A 17,748-nucleotide genomic window follows, 5' to 3' on the forward strand; every position below is an offset into this window, starting at 1 on the left:
GCTGACTCAGCTATCTGAGATTACAGCCAAGGTGGGAGAGACTGTTAAGATCACCTACTCTGAAGGCAATCCCAAACAATACTTTGCCTGGTTCCAGCAGAAGGTCCCTGGCACTGCCCCTGTCACTGTGATCTATGCTGATAACAGCAGACCCTCGGGCATCCCTTCGCGATTCTCCGGATCCAAGTCCGGCTCCACGGGCACGTTAACCATCACTGGGGTCCAAGCCGAGGACGAGGCTGTCTATTTCTGTGGTAGCTATGAAGGCAGCAGTGGCAGCTACTATGGTGTGAGATAACAGTGAGTAACAGAAAGTGACAGGGTCAAAAACGGGAAAGATTTTGGCCTTCTCCTTCCTGGCAGCTCATGGTGTAGCTGTGTCCCCCACAGACACTTGGTACTGATGGCCAGGTCCTTCTGTGCTGCCAAAGCTACTTGTGCAGCCATTCAGCAATTGGCTGGGCTCTGCCTCTCAAATGTCTGTGACCATGTCCTTATCCATTGGATTCCCTGTAATCTTGTCCAGGCAGATCTGTGTACCTGGGACACTGAGTGACCTCCTCTCTTCCCCTCTATTTTTTCCCACCCAATGTTCCCAGGTCCAGGCAGCAGCAGTGACTCAGCCATCCAGAAATTCAGCCAGTGTAGGAGAGACTGTCAGGATCACCTGCTCTGGGGCTAGCAATGGGAACTGGTATGGCTGGTACCAGCAGAAGGTCCCTGGCACTGCCCCTGCCACTCTGATCTATGAGAGCACCAACAGACCCTCAGGCATCCCTTCACGATTCTCCGGATCCTTATCTGGGTCCACGGCCACGTTAACCATCACTGGGGTCCAAGCCAAGGATGAGGCTGTCTATTTCTGTGGTGGCTGGGAAAGCAGCAGCGGCAGTTGGTATGGTGATAAAGAGAGATGTGGAAATGAGGTACAAAGGAGTCAAAGATGGAGCTTCTCTGTCCTCTCTCTCAGGGCTGAGCAGGGCTCTGGGCTTGGTGCAGCTTCTTGTCCCCCCTCCATCACCCCTGGCTCTGAATGGCCTCCTCCTTGCCTCATGCTGGGCACGAGGAGAACTGGGGCTCTGCAGTGCCTGGCATTGTCCTCAGCCCCACCACCTCATTCTGCTGCCAGCCACGTCCTCTAGCTCTGCCAGGGCTCTTCATGGGGCCCTGGCCTTGAGCTCAGGCCGTGAGCTCTGTCTGAGGCAGTGACCCCTCTGTTCCATCAGAACTTTTCGGGACAGCAGCCCCGTCCAGCAGGTCAGAGAGGGCTGTCCTGGGGCACTGACTGACACCTCTCTTCTCCCCTCTCCCTCTCTACATTCCCTGGTCCCAGCAGCATCTCTGAGTCAGCTCTCCAAGGTGTCAGCCAACATGGGAGAGACTTTCAAGATCAGTAGCAGTGGCTGGGCCTGCTCCCAGCACAAGTCCCTGTCACTGTCATCTGTGATAACAGCAGGAGATCCACAGTGGTGCTGGTCCCTGCCAGTTCAGGGCTGATGCACACTCATCTCTGGTCACAGCAACTGTGCCAAAGGACCCTGTGTCTGTGTGAGAAGCTCTCCCCTGGGAGCAGAGTGGCCGCGGTGCCGTGCAGAAACCCTGATGGTTGTGGCCAGGGCCGGAGCAATCTCTGGACCTGGTGGAAGCCGTGGCAGGTGTGAGAGGCAGCAAGGGCAGAATGCTGTCCCTGGCTCTGCTCTCAGTTCCTGCACTGCTGTCCCTGAGGCCCTGCTTGTCCCCACACGGTGTCAGTGTGGCTCCGCTGCACAGGCAGGAGGCTCACGGGCCCGGCGGGAGGCAAAGGGGCTGTGGGCAGCCAGGTGCCAGCGAGGTCCAGAGCAGCCCCGCCGGCTCCTTTGGCGGCTGCCCTGGGCCGTGCTGTGCGCGGGCGGCAGAGGGGCTGCCCCCGGCCGGACGTGATTTTCCTTTGTGTTGTTGAGCCTGGAAGCTCCTGGTCTTGGTGTGGTTCCCATTCCCTTTCAAAGCCCCTTTTCTCTGCTCTGCACTTCTCTTGTGGCAATTCAGAGAGGCCCAGGGTGGCACTCTCGGTTGAAGCAGAATGTGTGCACCAAGGCCATGGTCCTATTTGGCAGGAATAGGGTCAGGGTGGTCCCTGGCTGATCTGAGAGCTCAGCAGGCATGGTGAGGAAGGAGCAGGCAACCCAGACCAGTCCTGCTGCCTTTTGGTGGGACAGAGGTGTCTGTAGTGGAGAGAGCTGTGGGACAGGAGCTCTAGGGAACATTGGTTGCCATGTATCCATGAAGAGCCTGTGCCTGGTCAGATAGGGGCTTAAAAGTGGACCAAGGGCCGCAGAACAGCCCCATCACTGTGAGGACATGGAGCTGGTGAGATTGCACCTTAGCCTGGGCCCTTCTCCTCCTCGCACTGCTCGCCCACAGCTCAGGTGCCTTGGCCAGACTCGCTGTGCCAGCACTGGGCCTTTGGGCACAGGGGTCCCATCCTGCTGCCCAGGCAGGCCTGTGCTCCCGGGACACTGACTGACCCCCGTCTTCTCCCCTCTCTTCTCTCCCTCTCCAGGTTCCCTGGTCCAGGCAGCGCTGACTCAGCAGCCACCCAAGAAGACGGCCAAAGTGGGAGACACCGTCACGATCACCTGCTCTGGTAGCAGCTACAGCTATAGCTGGCACCAACAAATATCCCTGGCACTGCCCCTGTCACTGTGATCTACGATAGTAACCAGAGACCCTCAGGCATCCCTTCGCGATTCTCCGGATCTAGATCCGGCTCCACGGGCACGTTAACCATCACTGGGGTCCAAGCCGAGGACGAGGCTGTCTATTTCTGTGGTGGCTATGACAGCAGCAGTGGCAGCTATGGTGTGTGGCAACCATGAATAACAGAAAGAGACTGAGACTCAAAATGCAGAGGAAAGATTTTGACCCTTCTCCCTCCTAGCAGCTCTTGGTGTAGCTGTGTCCCCCACAGCCTCTTGCTACAGATGGCCATGTGTTCCTATGCTGCCAAAGCTGCTTCTGTGCAGCCACTTGCAATGGGCTGGGCTCTGCTCCTGGAATGTGCTTGTAACCATGTCCCTGTCTGTTCTGTCCTTGACTGTTGCATTCCCTGTAACCTTGTCCAGGCAGGTCTGTGCTCCTGGGACACTGACTGGTTCCACTCCTCTCCCCTCTCTTCTCTCCTCTTCCACATTCCCTGGTCCAGGCAGCACTGAGTCAGCAACCATCCTTGCTTCCAGCCAGTGTGGAAGAGACTGTCAGGATCTCCTGCTCTGGGAGTAGCAGCTACTATGGCTATGGCTGGTACCAGCAGAAGGTCCCTGGCACTGGCCCTGTCACTGTGATCTACAACAATGACAAGAGACCCTCGGACATCCCTTCGCGATTCTCCGGCTCTGGGGGCACGTTAACCATCACTGGGGTCCAAGCTGAGGACGAGGCTGTCTATTTCTGTGGTGGCTGGGACAGCAGTGTTGGTCAGGATTGAAGCCCCCTGCAGGATGGTTGTTGTTGACCATGGATGCTGGGGGATGCTGTTTCTGAGGAATGACTGAGGTTTGAGAACTGCAGTTTACAGGAATGGTTATGCAGATGGATAGTGCATCAGAGACCCTTGGATTTAGGGATCCCTGGTGGGACCAACACCCTGTTCTGCCATTTGGACATTCGGCCATCACCATGTCATGTGTACCTCATCATAAATCTGGCGGTTTTTCTCAGCAGTTGAAATATGGTATGGGAAGTATCCTCTAATGAGTGAGGTGAGCAGGTGCTGGGGAAAGATATATTGGCAGGTTCCTGCCTTGTGAACGGAGTCTTAATTTCATGGAGGAGCCATGACATGTGGTGGCTTAAAAGCTAGACAAGGACCACAGCACAGCCCAAACAAGGATGAGGACATGGAGCTGGTGGTATTGCATCATGGCCTGGGCCCCTCCCCTCCTCACAGTGTTCATCTACGGCTCAGGTGCCATGGCCAAACTCACTGTGCCTGGGAAGGGCTTCTGCATGCAAGGCACATCCTGCTGCTCTAGGAAAGCTGTGCTCCTGGGGCACAGATTGATCTCCTTCTTCTCCTCTTTCTTCTCTCCCTCTCCAGGTTCCCTGGTCCAGGCAGCACTGACTCAGCAGCCACCCGATATTACAGCCAGGGTGGGATACACAGTCTTGATCACCTGCTCTGGGGGTAGCAGCAACTATTATGGCTGGTACCAGCAGAAGGTCCCTGGCAGTGGCCCTGTCACTGTGATCTATCGGGATACCAACAGACCCTCGGGCATCCCTTCGCGATTCTCCGGATCTGCCTCCGGCTCCACGGCCACGTTAACCATCACTGGGGTCCAAGCCGAGGACGAGGCTGTCTATTTCTGTGGTGGCCAGGACAGCAGCAGCTATGCTGATGAAGTTCCAAAGACAGAGGAAATAAAAGCATAGATTTTCAGTCCTTCTCATGGCCAAGCAGAGTTGTAAATGTGCGGCTGGGGTGGGCATATGTCTCCTCTGCATGACCATCGCTATGAATACCATTTTTTTATTGAACAGGAGGCTGGGGACCGTTGTCCTCACCTCTAACAAAACTCATGTTATAGCTGTGTTCCACACCTCACTGCCTCTTGCTAGTGATAACCATGTCCACCTTCATCTGCCAGAGCTGGCTGACTCTCTGCTCAGATGCCTTGGCCTGGGCTCTACTTCTTAAATATGCTGGTGACTGTGTCTGGGTTCATTCTCCTCTGACTGTGGCATTCCCTGTAAACCTCCTCCCCAGGAAGATCTGTTCTCCTTGGACACTGACTGACCTCCTCTCCTTCCCTTTCTCCTCTCCCTCTCCTGGTCCAGGCAGGAGCAGTGACTCAGCCATCCTCGATGTCAGCCCATGTGGGAGGGACTGTCAGGATCACCTGCTCTGGAGCTAGCAACAACTGGTATGGCTGGTTCCAGCAGAAGGTCCCTGGCACTGCCCCTGTCACTGTGATCTACGATAATACCAACAGACCCTCGGGCATCCCTTCGCGATTCTCCGGATCCCAGTCCGGCTCCACGGGCACGTTAACCATCACTGGGGTCCAAGCCGAGGACGAGGCTGTCTATTTCTGTGGTAGCTATGATGGCAGTGTTGCCCAGGCTTTTGGTTATGGTGGGGAAATTTTTTCGCTCCTCTTGATTGCAGAACTTTTCCCTGTATGGGGAAGAGCTTCTGAGCATTGGCAGTTCCTATCCTTGGTGCCTGCAGCTATTGTGGCCTTTGGTTTACCAGGTCTTGTCTTCAATTCTGTCCTCGTGCCGCATCTCATCTGGTGGCCATAGTGTGTTGAAGATGTCCCCATTACTTTGTCATGCATTATAACCACACAGAGCTTCTCACTGCCTAGGGACCCCCTGCTTTGCAGTACCTGGCTGCTGGCCTGGACGTGGTTCCCCTCGGCCCATGGGCGGGGCTGTTTCCAACTGCTCCAGACACTGGATGTCCACAGCAGGCCGTGTCCCCAGGCTGTCTGGCCTCAGTGACTGGGATGAGGAGTGCCCTGAGGGCAGTGGGCAGGGAGAGGTTTCAGGCCCTGGCTACAGCAATCCCTCAGGAGTGCCCAGGGTGGGCATTGAACCTAGGGTGTCCCACATGTGTGCCTGAAGGCAGAATGGTCCCATTACTCATTACTGTTCCCCTGCCTGGGGAGGGCTGTGCTCCTGTGCCACTCACTGACAGCCTCTTCTCTCTTACCTCTCCCTCTCCAGGTTCCCTGGTCCAAGCAGCAGCAGTGACTCAGCCATCCTCAGTATCAGCCAAGGTGGGAGACACCATCAGGATCACCTGCTCTGGGCATAAGAGCCACCATAGCTGGTACCAGCAGAAGGTCCCTGGCACTGGCCCTGTCACTGTGATCTACTGGAAGGACCATAGACCTTCAGGCATTCCTTCACGATTCTCCAGCTCTGGGGGCACGTTAACCATCACTGGGGTCCAAGCCGAGGACGAGGCTGTCTATTTCTGTGGTAACTGGGACGGCAGCAGTGGTGGCTATGGTCTATAGTGGCAACAAGAAGTAGGAAGTGAGAATTCCAATGATTTCCAAACTCCAAAATGAAAGAAAATATTTCAGCCCTCCTCCCTCTTGGCTGGCTGTGGGGTAGGTTCCTGTCCCCTCTGTACAGCAATGGCTACGAATGCCCTGCTTTTGCTGTCCCACAGAACTGGAGGTTCTCTTGTTCTCCACCATGTCTGAAGGTCATTGTCCTTGTTCCTACAAAGATCAGTGTGGCTTTGTCCCCCAACCCATCACATCTTGTTACTGGTGACCATGTCCTCCTCCTGCTGCCTCTGTGCTGGGGTGCCTGGGGCTGTGTCACTCTGATCTATGGCAGCAACAACAGACCCTCGGGCATCCCTTCGTGATTCTCCGGATCCTGGTCCAGCTCCACGGGCACGTTAACCATCACTGGGGTCCAAGCCGAGGACGAGGCTGTCTATTTCTGTGGTAGCAAGGACAGCAGCAGTACTGGAGATGAGTAATTGGGAAGTGAGACACAGAAGCTAATGTCAAGACAAGAAGCTTTTCAGCCATTTTTTTCTCACACAAACAAAACTGTGATAGTGGAGTTGAGGCAGGTTCCTGTCCCCTGCCTAAGGACATGAATGTGCATGACAAGGCACAGGAAGGGACTCTTGCCCCTGTTCCCGTAATAGGAAGAGCACTGCCTCATCCCCAGCCCTGTTGCCTTCTGCTTCAGGCTGCTCCCTCCTGCTGCAGCTGCTGCTGCTGAAGCTGCCTCTGCTGCATTGCCCTGGGCCAGGCTGGGCCCTGATTCCCCCATGTTTCTGTACCCGTGACCAGGTCCCTTGCCCTCAGAGGGTGATGTTCTACCGCTCTGCTGCTGCCAGCTCTTCTTCCAGGACCATGGGTCTCTAATCTTCCTTGTCACAGACAAGATAGATCACAGTGTTTCATCTTTTGTGAAAAACCCTTTTTTTAGGATTTTTCTCCCTTCTGAGAAGCTGTGGCTTCAGCAACAAAATGTAAACAATGGTTATCTGCTGCTGTGGAATGCAACAAGTAGATTCGTGATTGGTCTCAGGTGGATGTTTAGATTTACTGACCACTCATGGCAGAGCTGTTCTTGCATTCTGCCTGGACACAGAACTTTGTTATTCATTCCTTTTCTATTCTTATCTTAGCTAGCTTCTGAGAACTTTTCCCTCTATTCTTTTTAGTATAGTAATAATGTAATATATATCATAAAATAATAAATCAAACCTTCTAAACATGGAATCAACATTCTCGCCTCTCTCTTTGCCCTGAAAATCCTTGCAAGCTCTGTAACACTTCCTCTTTGTCTTGAGGCTGTATATGTCACCGTGGCATGAGGACCATGGGCACAGGAGGCCTATCTTACTGCCTGGGCAAGGATGTGCTCCCAGGGCAATGGCTCACACCATCTCATTGCCTTTCACCTCTCCCTCTGCAGGCTTCCTGGTCCAGTCAATCGTCCTCGGTGCCAGCCAGCCTGGGACAAACTGCCTGGGCCATATGGTCTGGGAGCAACAGTGGCTATGGCTGGTACCAGCAGAAGGTCCCTGGCAGTGCCCCTGTCACTGTGATCTACTGGGATGACCTAAGACCCTCAGACATTCCTTCGTGATTCTCTGGTTTTGTATCTGGCTCCAGAGGGTCACTGGTGTTCAAGCTGAGGGCAAGGCTGTCTACTATTGTTGTAGCTTTGACAGCAGCAGTGCTGATCTCATGGTGACACCTGTCCCACAGGCAAGCAAGATCTTGAGTGTCAAAAAGACTGGTTTTGGTGCCTCATTCCACTCCACCAGGCAGGACCACTTCTCCAGCTTTGGGACTTTTCCATTCCCTTCTCTGAGTGTTCCAGGGCTGTGACTCTGAGCATGATGTGGCACTGGAGCTGGTTTCTCAGAGAACTTGTGGATGACCCATCCCTGGAAGTGTTCAGGGCAAGGTTGGATGAGGCTTGGAGCAATTTGGTCTAGTGAAAGGTGTCCCTGCCCAAGGCAGGAATGTTGATGGTATTTAATGTCCCTTCCAACTCAAACCATTCCATGATTCTACAACTCTGTTCCCAGTGACTGGGCCCTGGTGCTGCAGAAGCCCTGACCTGGGCTCATCCTCACTGCCCAATAGCCATGTGAGGGGCAGAGGAGCCTGGGACAATGTTTGGAGCTGCAGACAGTGGAGCTGCCCAAGAACACCTTTGCCACATACCTGCTCCACAGTCTGAGTCCTGTCCAGGGCCTGGCAGCATTGCAGCTGCCCTGGCAGCTCAGACTGGGAGTGTGGGCATTTGCCACCCCTGGGTGCTCTGGCTGGGCATGGAGAGCTTCTGCCTCAGCCCCGGCTCTCACATGGCTCTGGCATAGCTGTCCCCAGTGTCCATGTCTCTGCAGCACAGAACACCTCGATCTGCTGCAGGGGCAGCAACAATGCTTATGGCTGGTACCAGCAGAAGGTCCCTGGCACTGGCCCTGTCACTGTGATCTACAACAGTAACAGCAGACCCTCGGGCATCCCTTCGCGATTCTCCGGATCCACATCCGGCTCCACGAACACGTTAACCATCACTGGGGTCCAAGCCGAGGACGAGGCTGTCTATTTCTGTGGTGGTGAGGACAGCAGCAGCAGTGCTTAGACAGTGGCATGCAGCAACTGGGGAAGTGATGCAAGAACATCCTGCTATTGCAGATATCAGTCAGGAGTCTCTGCTGTGCTTGCTTGATGGAGGGTCAGGCCCTCACCATGGCCCTGCCCTTGCTGCCCTGCACTGAATGTGGCTGTGCCTCGTGTCTCAGCCTGGCACTCCCTTAAAGCCCCAGGTCCCTGCCCGTTCCCTGGCACTCTGGGAGGGGATATATAGCACTTGGAAACACACTTGCCTCCACGGCCACATTATCCATGGCTGGGTCCAGGCAGAGGAGGAGGAGAAGCGGGAGGAGGCTCTCACTCTTCTGGCAGGGACACCAGCAGTGATCAGGGCCACGGTAACTCCCAGCACAGGAAAAGGGAGACACAGGCCCACTCTTGCCCCAGTAGGACACCCTTGCGTGCTGCCTGCAGCTGCCCAGGGACAACATGGAGCAGCATCTGTGCCTGTGTGGCAGTTCCTGCTATGGGACACATGCTGTGCTCTAGCAGGTCCCCTCCGTGCTGCTCGCAGGGAGACAGCCCTGCAGCCCTGCCCTGCCCATGCCAGCCAGGCTCCTGGTGCCCTGGGCACCCTGGGAACAGCATAGTCGGGGACAGGGAGGATCCTGGGGAAGAGGGAATTTCCTGTGATGCAGCCACTCTTTGTATGGGTTGAGACTGCCAGAGGCAGCCATGATCCCTGTGCCCTGAGTTGGAGCAGCACTGACCAGGAGCTGCCCCAGCTCTGGCTGCTGAGCACCAGCACACTGGGCTCATGATCATGGGGAGGCATTGCTGGACCCTGGGGCTCATTGCTGGCCCACTCCCATTGTTGTGGGGTGTGAATGCCTGGGAAGAGCAAAGGTCTTAGTCTTGAGTGGTGGATCAGAGGAAGGGCTCGGACACAAAAGCAGGAGATCAAGGAGGTACTTTACAGGCCTGGAACACCTGTGGGAGGGAAAAATGCCAAAAATGAGTTGGGGAATGGTAGAGCTTGGCATCATTTCAGTCCCATCACTGGGAGCTGCAGATACTTCTGTCTGCCCTTGCCACAGTGCCCAGCTCTCCCTTCTTAGGCACTGCAGCCACTCAGCCTGGTGTGGGGGCAGGGGGGTCAATACTGGTGGGTTTCAGGCTCAGAACTGGGGGGTGTCTCCGCTTTGTGTCTGTGGACAAGCCCTACTACATCTGGGGTGGTGGGGTTGGGTGTGGAGCAGGGAGGGATGTGCGGAGAGAGGCGCGGGCAGGATCCGGCCGTGACCGCAGGGTCGGATTTGCATGGAGGGGACGTGTCCTGGGCGGGCGGGGGCTTAAAAGGGAGTCAGGGTCCACGGCACAGCTCCATCATTCTGGGGACGCTGAGCCGGTGGGACTGAACCATGGCCTGGGCCCCTCTTCTCTTCGTGGTGCTCGCCCACAGCACAGGTGCCATGGCCAGACTCGCTGTGCCAGCATTGGGCCCTTGGGCACAGGGACCCCATCCTGCTGCCCAGGCAGGCCTGTGCTCCCGGGACACTGACTGACCCCCGTCTTCTCCCCTCTCTTCTCTCCCTCTCCAGGTTCCCTGGTCCAGGCAGCGCTGACTCAGCCATCCGAGAAGACGGCCAAGGTGGGCGACACCGTCACGATCACCTGCTCTGGTAGCAGCTACAGCTATGGCTGGTACCAGCAGAAGGTCCCTGGCACTGCCCCTGTCACTGTGATCTACTACAATGACAAGAGACCCTCGGGCATCCCTTCGCGATTCTCCGGATCCAAGTCCGGCTCCACGGCCACGTTAACCATCACTGGGGTCCAAGCCGAGGACGAGGCTGTCTATTTCTGTGGTAGCTATGACAGCAGCAGTACTGCTGCACTGTGATACAGAGCAATGGGGAAGTGGTACAAAAACCTCCTGCCTCAGCTTACCCTTGGAGCCCCAAGACTGCGCCCATCCTCTGTCATTTGAGGAAGTTATGACCTCCCAGCAGTGCTGTCATGGCCCAGGGTGTCCCATGTATGTGACTGCAGCCAGATTTGTCCTGTCACTGTTCCCTTGATCAGAGAGGGCCATGCTCCAAGTCACTGGCTCACCCTCATCTTTTCTCTCTCCTCTCCCTCTCCATGTTCCCTGGTCCAGGCAGTGCTCTTTCACCTCTACTCAGTGTCAGCATTGTGGGACAAACCACCAAAGTCATCTGCTCCAGGGATGGCAGCAGCTGTGACTGGTACCAGCCTAAGTTTTCTGGCTGTGCCCCTGTCATTGGGATCTGCTGCAATGACCTGGGACCACCAGACATCCCTCTGGGGATGCCAGCCTGGCGCCATGAGCACAGTAACCATCTCTGGGGTCCAAGCCCAGGACAAGGCTGTCTGTTAATGTGGTAGCTACCAAAATGGCAGTGATGATGTTACGATTGGATTTCACAATGGAGCAATGGGGATGGGATACAAAGTCTTCCTGCCATGGCAGGGGCCTGTTAGGAGCCTCTGCTGTCCCTGTTTGGTGGGGCAGGTCCCTGGAACAACCCTGTCTTTTTTCTGCCCTGCTCTGTTTCCAGTGACACAGCTCCATCCTCACAGCCCTTTCCTTGTCATTTGTGGATGAGAGCAGATAGGATAGAACTGAACAGACCATTTCAGATGGAAGAGACCTTCAATGATCACATAGTCCAACTGCGTGGCCACTTCAGACATGACAAAAATGTAGGGCATTGTCCAAGTGCCTGTATAAAACACTTGCAGGCCTGGGATATCATCCAGCTCTCTAGGAAACCTGTCCAATATTTGCCCACATTCTCAATAAAGAAATGCTGGGATAACTTCCTGTGCCTGCCTGTGCCCCAGAGCCAAGATTCTTCTGATCTCCCTAGCAAGCACCCAGAGCCCTGCTGATGCCTCCCAGCCCTGCTGTGCCAGGACCCTCTGGACCATCACCACCTCTGGAAACAAAGGAGTTAAAAATGGAATTTCTCTGTCCTCTCTCAGGGCTGAGTAGACCTGTGGGCTTGATGCAGCTTCAAGTCCCCCCTCCATCACCCCTGGCTCTGAATGGCCTCCTCCTTGCCTCATGCTGGGCACGAGGAGTCCAGGGGCTCTGCAGTGCCTGGCATTGTCCTCAGCCCCACCACCTCATTCTGCTGCCAGCCACGTCCTCTAGCTCTGCCAGGGCTCTTCATGGGGCCCTGGCCTTGAGCTCAGGCCGTGAGCTCTGTCTGAGGCAGTGACCCCTCTGTTCCATCAGGACTTTTCGGGACAGCAGCCCCGTCCAGCAGGTCAGAGAGGGCTGTCCTGGGGCACTGACTGACACCTCTCTTCTCCCCTCTCCCTCTCTACATTCCCTGGTCCAGGCAGCATCTCTGAGTCAGCTCTCCAAGGTGTCAGCCAACACAGGAGGGACTGCTGATCTCCTGCTCTGGTGGCAATGCCAAAAGCTACTTCAGCAACACCCTGCTGCATGCAGCACAGCCTCTGTCCTCCTCCATGCCTCCCTGCAAGGAGAGCAGAACTGAAGAGATGAACATTGTCCCCCTCTTGTCCTCCCACAAAATGAAACCAAAACCCCATTGAAGCCTGAGAAATGCTCAGAAAATGATCATCCACAATAGAGGGCAGTGGCTTCAGCTAAATGCTTTGCATATACAATTTCAGTGATGTTTTTTCTTTTTCGGATAGTTTCAGACTTTGCACAAAAGCATAAACCTTCCCAGAGGCAAAGCAAACCTCTGAAAGAGAAAGTGTCTCAAACCACAAAATCTTCAAAGTGTTACCTGTTCTACAGTGAACTATTTATAGAGTTCCTGTGACTCAGGAAGTTCACTGACTCTGCCTCTTTCTATAACTACTTGCACAAACCACATCATTTGAAAATCTGTGGGTTCAATTTACATTGGTGCTGTTGGCATTCAGTGGTCCAAGATGAGCACTGAATGTGCCAATCTGTGAGATTGGCACCAAACTGGGAAAATATTTTTCAAAGAAGCAGCTGAGCCTTTTTACAGGGAAATTTGAAGTTAATTGGCTTTAGCTGAAACTCGTTTTGTCTCACCCCTTCCTTGGCTATCTCAGCTTTATGAAGGCATCTCCACCTCTTGCCTTTTCATATTTTTAGGGTAAATATGAATAAAAATAAGTTGCCTGCAGAGACCTTCAGCTATTATCTCCATTGCTGGTGGTGGAAGCTGCACTGAAAGAGCCCAGCCAGGACCAAAACTCCACAGGTACAGCTGTGCCCACACCTTCATCCTGCTGTGTCCATCGGGGAGTCCCCATCCCATCACCTTCATTCCACTGCACCCATTGGGATATTTCCAGACCATCCTCCCCACCCTCCCACATCCGTGGGCTCCAGGACCGCTCAGCCATGAGGCAGGAGGTTTTTGTGTGGCCCTGTGTCACTGTGTGGTGTATTCGGGGCCGGGACCATGTTGACCGTCGAAGGTGAGTCGCCGACTTCCCCTCGGTCTTTCCTCTCCCACCGCGGAATTTTGACATTTTGTCGATTTTGGGCGATTTGGGGTATTTTCTCGGACTTGGCGCTGGGCTGGGCTCTGCCGCCCATTTGGGGCCGGGCACTAAGCCCGGCCTTGGGGGCTCTGCCTCGTCCCTGCGGACTCTGACGCCTCTGTGCACGCCACGGAGATTCGGGGCGTATTTTCTTAGTCGAAAAGTCTTAAAATTCGTCCAGGAAATGTGTCTGAGGTCTGAGGGGGAAGGAAACTCAAATTTAGGTCCCTAAAAGATGTAATTTTTGTCTTTGTCAAAGAAATTTGTCAGTCTAAAGTCTATGTCTTCAATTCTTAGTCCTGAGGACTAAGTCTCTGTCACCCCTGGTGAGAGGCAGGGGCTCTTCTGCGGGGTCCAGGGGTGCAGGTGCTGTGAAAGGGCAGCCTGTCCTTGGCTACGAGCAGCCCACAGTCATCCTGACTTTGTGTTAAAATGTCCCTGGAATCTTAGACAAAAGATTCCAAGGTATCTTAGAGAGCCCATTGTCCAGGTAAGACATGTCAAAAATGGAGATTATTGGACTGAAAATGCTGCCGGAAATGTCGTTTGTCTGTCTTTGTCTGTAATTTTTAAAAGAATTTGTTGAAAAATCCCAATTTGAACCAAATTACGCAGGGCTAAGACCAAGAAAAATGTTATTTGGGCACTTTTTAATCAAAAAGTATTTAATGGAGTCATCCTAGTTTTTAAATGGAGATAGAGGTGAAGATAGAAATGGAAACATTGCACATTGGAGGAGGCAGCAGAACCACACCAGAAAGACCAGACATCTTTTTTCCATCTTCCTTTGTGTGATTTTTAGTGGTAGTTTCCAGAGACAAGAAAATGTCTGAAAGCAGAACTGGGCAGAAAACAGGATGGTTTGTCTGTGAAATTTTGGGGTTTAAAAAAAAAAAAAGCCCTGTAAAAGGAAAGAAATGGCTTTATGGCAAAGAAATTAATATTTAATTATATATATATATATATATATATATATATATATATATATATATATATATATACACATAAAATATACATAAATATATAAATATATAAAAAATTAGTCTTTTTATATATGAGATACAGAAATGTATAAATATCCATGTTATATGCATTTTATAGAATTATACATCTATTCATATGATATGGACGTCCTATGTATGTATATTGTACACTGTATATATATTATGCATATTAACTGTATATATCTATCATATCTAATACATATATGCACATATATGTGCACATAGTGTATATAAAAAAACATATATACAAGCATGTATGAGATGTATGTGTATTGCACACACACATATATGCATATATTTTATATATATATATATTTATATATATATATATATATATATATATATATATATATATATATATATATATATATATATATATATATATATATCCCAAATTTAAATACATTGCAGTTAGGAGTGATAAGCTCTGGCTGTGGGGAAAGTGGGGAGTTTCTGGGTTGTGTCAGCAGGGCAGGCAGGGGCTGTGGTGGGGGACAGGGCCATCTCTGACCCCATACCACTCTTGTCCCTCACAGGCCAGCCTAAGGTTGCTCCCACCGTGCACCTCTTCGCGCCATCCACCGAGGAGATGGAGTCAGGCAAAGCCACCCTGGTGTGCCTGATGGAGAACTTCTACCCAGGCAAGGTGACAGTGGAATGGGTGGCTGATGGCAATACCATCACCACTGGCGTGGAGACCAGCCAGGCCCAGCGGCAGAGCAACAACCAGTACATGGCCAGCAGTTACCTGTCCCTGCAGGCCAGCACGTGGCAGAGTTACAATTCTGTCTCGTGCAAGGTCAGGCACGACGCTGGAAATGTGGAGAAGACCGTGAACAGATCCGAGTGCTACTAACCCACCCCGCTGGCTCCCTCCCTCCTCCCCACCTCTGGAACAGCGGCTCCCCCAGCCGCAGGTGTCTCTGCCCATGTCTGCCCGTCCCCTGCTCCTGTCCCCCCACTGTGAGTGTCACACAAATAAACACCGACACTGAACTACGCTGGCTCAGCATCCCTGGCTCTGTGTCCTTCCAACGCGCCCGCTCCCCTCGCGGCCTGGCAGCAGCCCAGGGAGGGTGGGATGGGAACACCTCCACCAGTAGGGAGGGTGGGATGGGAACACTTATGTGTGTGGAATTTGCAGGCAACTCCAACATGGGAAGAGATAAGAATCTTGACTCCATGTTTCAGAAGGCTGATTTATTATTTTATTATATATATATTATATTAAAAGAAAATTATATATTAAAACTACACTTAAAGAATAGAGAAAGGATTTCATCAGAAGACTAGCAAGGAATAGAAAGGAATGATAATAAAATCTTGTGACTGCTCACAGCCTTGACACAGGTGGCTGTCATTGGTCATCAAGTAAAAACAATTTCACATGCTGGATAAACAATTCTCCAAATCACATTCCAAAGCAGCAAAACATGGAGAAGCTGAAGCTTCTCAGCTTCGTGACATATGTGTACACACACACTCATATTGCAGGGCCCTGCAAAGCTTTTTCTCAACCCTGGGGACCCCAATGAAATCCCCTGGCACTGCCAAGACAGGGAATGAGCAGCCTGGGGCACAGCCTGCAGTCAGCCCCCATGCACTCGTTGCACACAGAGCCCTGGCTGTGCCATTCTCGACCCTTGCTCCTGTGCCTCTGGGTGCCAGCTGCCTTGCCGGCACATGTGGCCGGTGGTGAAGGCACAGCCAGCCATGTCCCTTTGCCACCAGGCTCTGTCCCCCTTTCATTGTCATCCCAGTGCTTCCCAGAATGTAGCTGCCAGTTAAGCACAAACATCAGCCTGTCCATCACACCCTGTGCCACCACAGCTGGGACTCCTGTGTGCCACATGCCCTGTCCCCATCCCCAGCACAGCACTGGGGAGGTTTCCCTGCAGCCCTGCCCATGGAAGGGCTGACAGCCATTGCTGTGCTGAAAGCACCAGTGCTCTGCTGTTGTCACCCCATCAGGGCAGCCAGGAGCCACTCCAGGGACAGGGGCTGGGAGCAGCCAGCCATGCCATGTGCAGTTCTGGGGGAGGTGTCCCTCACCAGCTTCTTGGGAAAGGGGGGATGGCCCCAGCACATCCTCCTCCCCAGGCTCTGTTAATGGAAAGCCTTGCTCCAGGCTTTGGGCTGCCACATGTCCCTGCAAGTGTCTTCTAGGGACACAGAATCATGGAATCCTAGAATGGAGTTGGGTTGGAAGGAACCTTTAAAAATCATCCAGTCCAAGCTCTCTGGAATGAACAGGGACATTAACCAGATCAGGTTGCTCAGAGCCCCTTTCATTCTGATCTTGAATCTTTCCAGGGATGGGACATCCACAGCTTCCCTCAGCTACCTGTTTCAGCACCTTACCACTCCCACAGTAAAAAATTTCTTAATTTTACCTAGCCTAAATTGACCTTTCTTTAGTTAAGAAACATCTCTTGTCCTATTGCATCAGGGCCTGCTAAAAGGCTGCTATAAGGTCTTGCCAGAGCCTTCCCCTCTCCAGGCTGAACAGCCACAACTCCCCTATCTTTTCATCATAGCAGAGGTGCTCCAGTGCTCTGAGATCTTTGTGGCCTCCTCTAGACTAACTCAAACAGGTCCATGTCCTTTTTATATTGTGGGATCCAGAGTTGGACACAGCACTGCAGGTGGGCCCCACCAGAGTGGGTTACAGGGGGAGAATCCCCTCCCTCAAACCACTGCCCTCACTGCTTTTGATGCAGCCCAGGATATGGCTGGCTTTTTTGGGCTGAAGGTGCACATTGCCAGGTCCATTATCCACTGATTGATTCAAATCCTTTGTGGCAGGACTGTTGTCAGTTCCCTCGTGCCCCAGCCTGTATTGATATAGAGCACAGTGTCCCTTCCCTTCTGCTTTTTGTCAGAGAGCTGGCAGCAGGCCCTGACCCCACCTGAGCTGCCAAAGGGCACCTCATGCTCCAAAACAGCTTCACTGCCTTTTACCCTGCTTTATCCTCCTCAGCTGGGCAGAGGAGGCCTTGCCATGGAGCAGCCCCATGCACAGGGCAAAGCCCCCTTCCCATCACCCTGCTCAGGGGGTCAGTCACAATGTCCCTTCCCATGTGTGGGGTCACAAGCTCATGGTTTTCACAGGAAATCCCAAATCCCATTGCCACAGAGCAAACCCATGTGCAGGCCAGACCCCTGGGCTGCTGCTGGCCTTAAGGAAGGAGCCAGCAGCACAATGCTCACCCTGCACTGGAGCCAGGCAAAGGAAGGAAGGGCAGATGATGGAGAGCTCTGTCCCACTGTGTTTCAAGATAAGCTTCTTTAACAGAGTTTCCTGAGCAGGGAGGACCCACCATGGCAGAGGTGCAGGGCTGGCTCCTGGGGGGCCACAGGGCTATGGCAGGTGGTGCTGAAGGTGAGGGTCCCTGCAGCAGGGCCACATCTGGGCATGCATCCATCCATTCCAGCTCACTGCTGGGGATGTGAGCCCAGAGATGGCAGCAGCTCCTCCACACTGCCACTGGTCCCCTTCCTTGCTCAAGCAAGGTTATTCCCTGGCAAAGCCCTGCCTTTGGCATCTCATCCCCAGCCTTGTGGTGCTGCCAGGAGAGCTGAGACTCTGCCAGCCAGAAATGCCCCAATGACCCAGACCTGCTGCCAGGGAGGATGTTCACTTC

At 53.2% G+C, this 17,748-nt stretch overlaps 2 protein-coding genes and 1 gene segment (V, D, J or C); all 3 read left to right on the top strand.

Moving 5' to 3' along the window:
• The first annotated feature begins 3,897 nt into the window (after positions 1–3,897).
• Positions 3,898–4,410, top strand: LOC134427545 (Ig lambda chain V-1 region-like). The segment is given in 2 exon segments: positions 3,898–3,943; positions 4,076–4,410. Coding segments are annotated over 2 exon segments (381 nt in total).
• Positions 4,411–4,842: 432 nt separating this feature from the next.
• LOC134427546 (immunoglobulin kappa light chain-like) lies at positions 4,843–8,622 on the top strand. The gene is made up of 5 exons (XM_063173476.1): positions 4,843–5,113; positions 5,210–5,282; positions 5,681–5,917; positions 6,388–6,467; positions 8,381–8,622. Exons 1-5 carry the CDS (start codon positions 4,843–4,845, stop codon positions 8,620–8,622), a joined length of 903 nt encoding a protein of 300 aa, XP_063029546.1.
• Positions 8,623–9,955: 1,333 nt separating this feature from the next.
• LOC134427196 (immunoglobulin lambda-1 light chain-like) lies at positions 9,956–15,116 on the top strand. Its single transcript, XM_063172817.1, has 4 exons — positions 9,956–10,040; positions 10,175–10,466; positions 12,997–13,034; positions 14,641–15,116. Exons 1-4 carry the CDS (start codon positions 9,995–9,997, stop codon positions 14,958–14,960), a joined length of 696 nt encoding a protein of 231 aa, XP_063028887.1. The 5' UTR covers positions 9,956–9,994; the 3' UTR covers positions 14,961–15,116.
• The last annotated feature ends 2,632 nt before the right edge of the window (positions 15,117–17,748 follow it).

This window comes from Melospiza melodia, chromosome 20, assembly GCF_035770615.1.
Source record: "Melospiza melodia melodia isolate bMelMel2 chromosome 20, bMelMel2.pri, whole genome shotgun sequence".
Taxonomy (NCBI): domain Eukaryota; kingdom Metazoa; phylum Chordata; class Aves; order Passeriformes; family Passerellidae; genus Melospiza; species Melospiza melodia.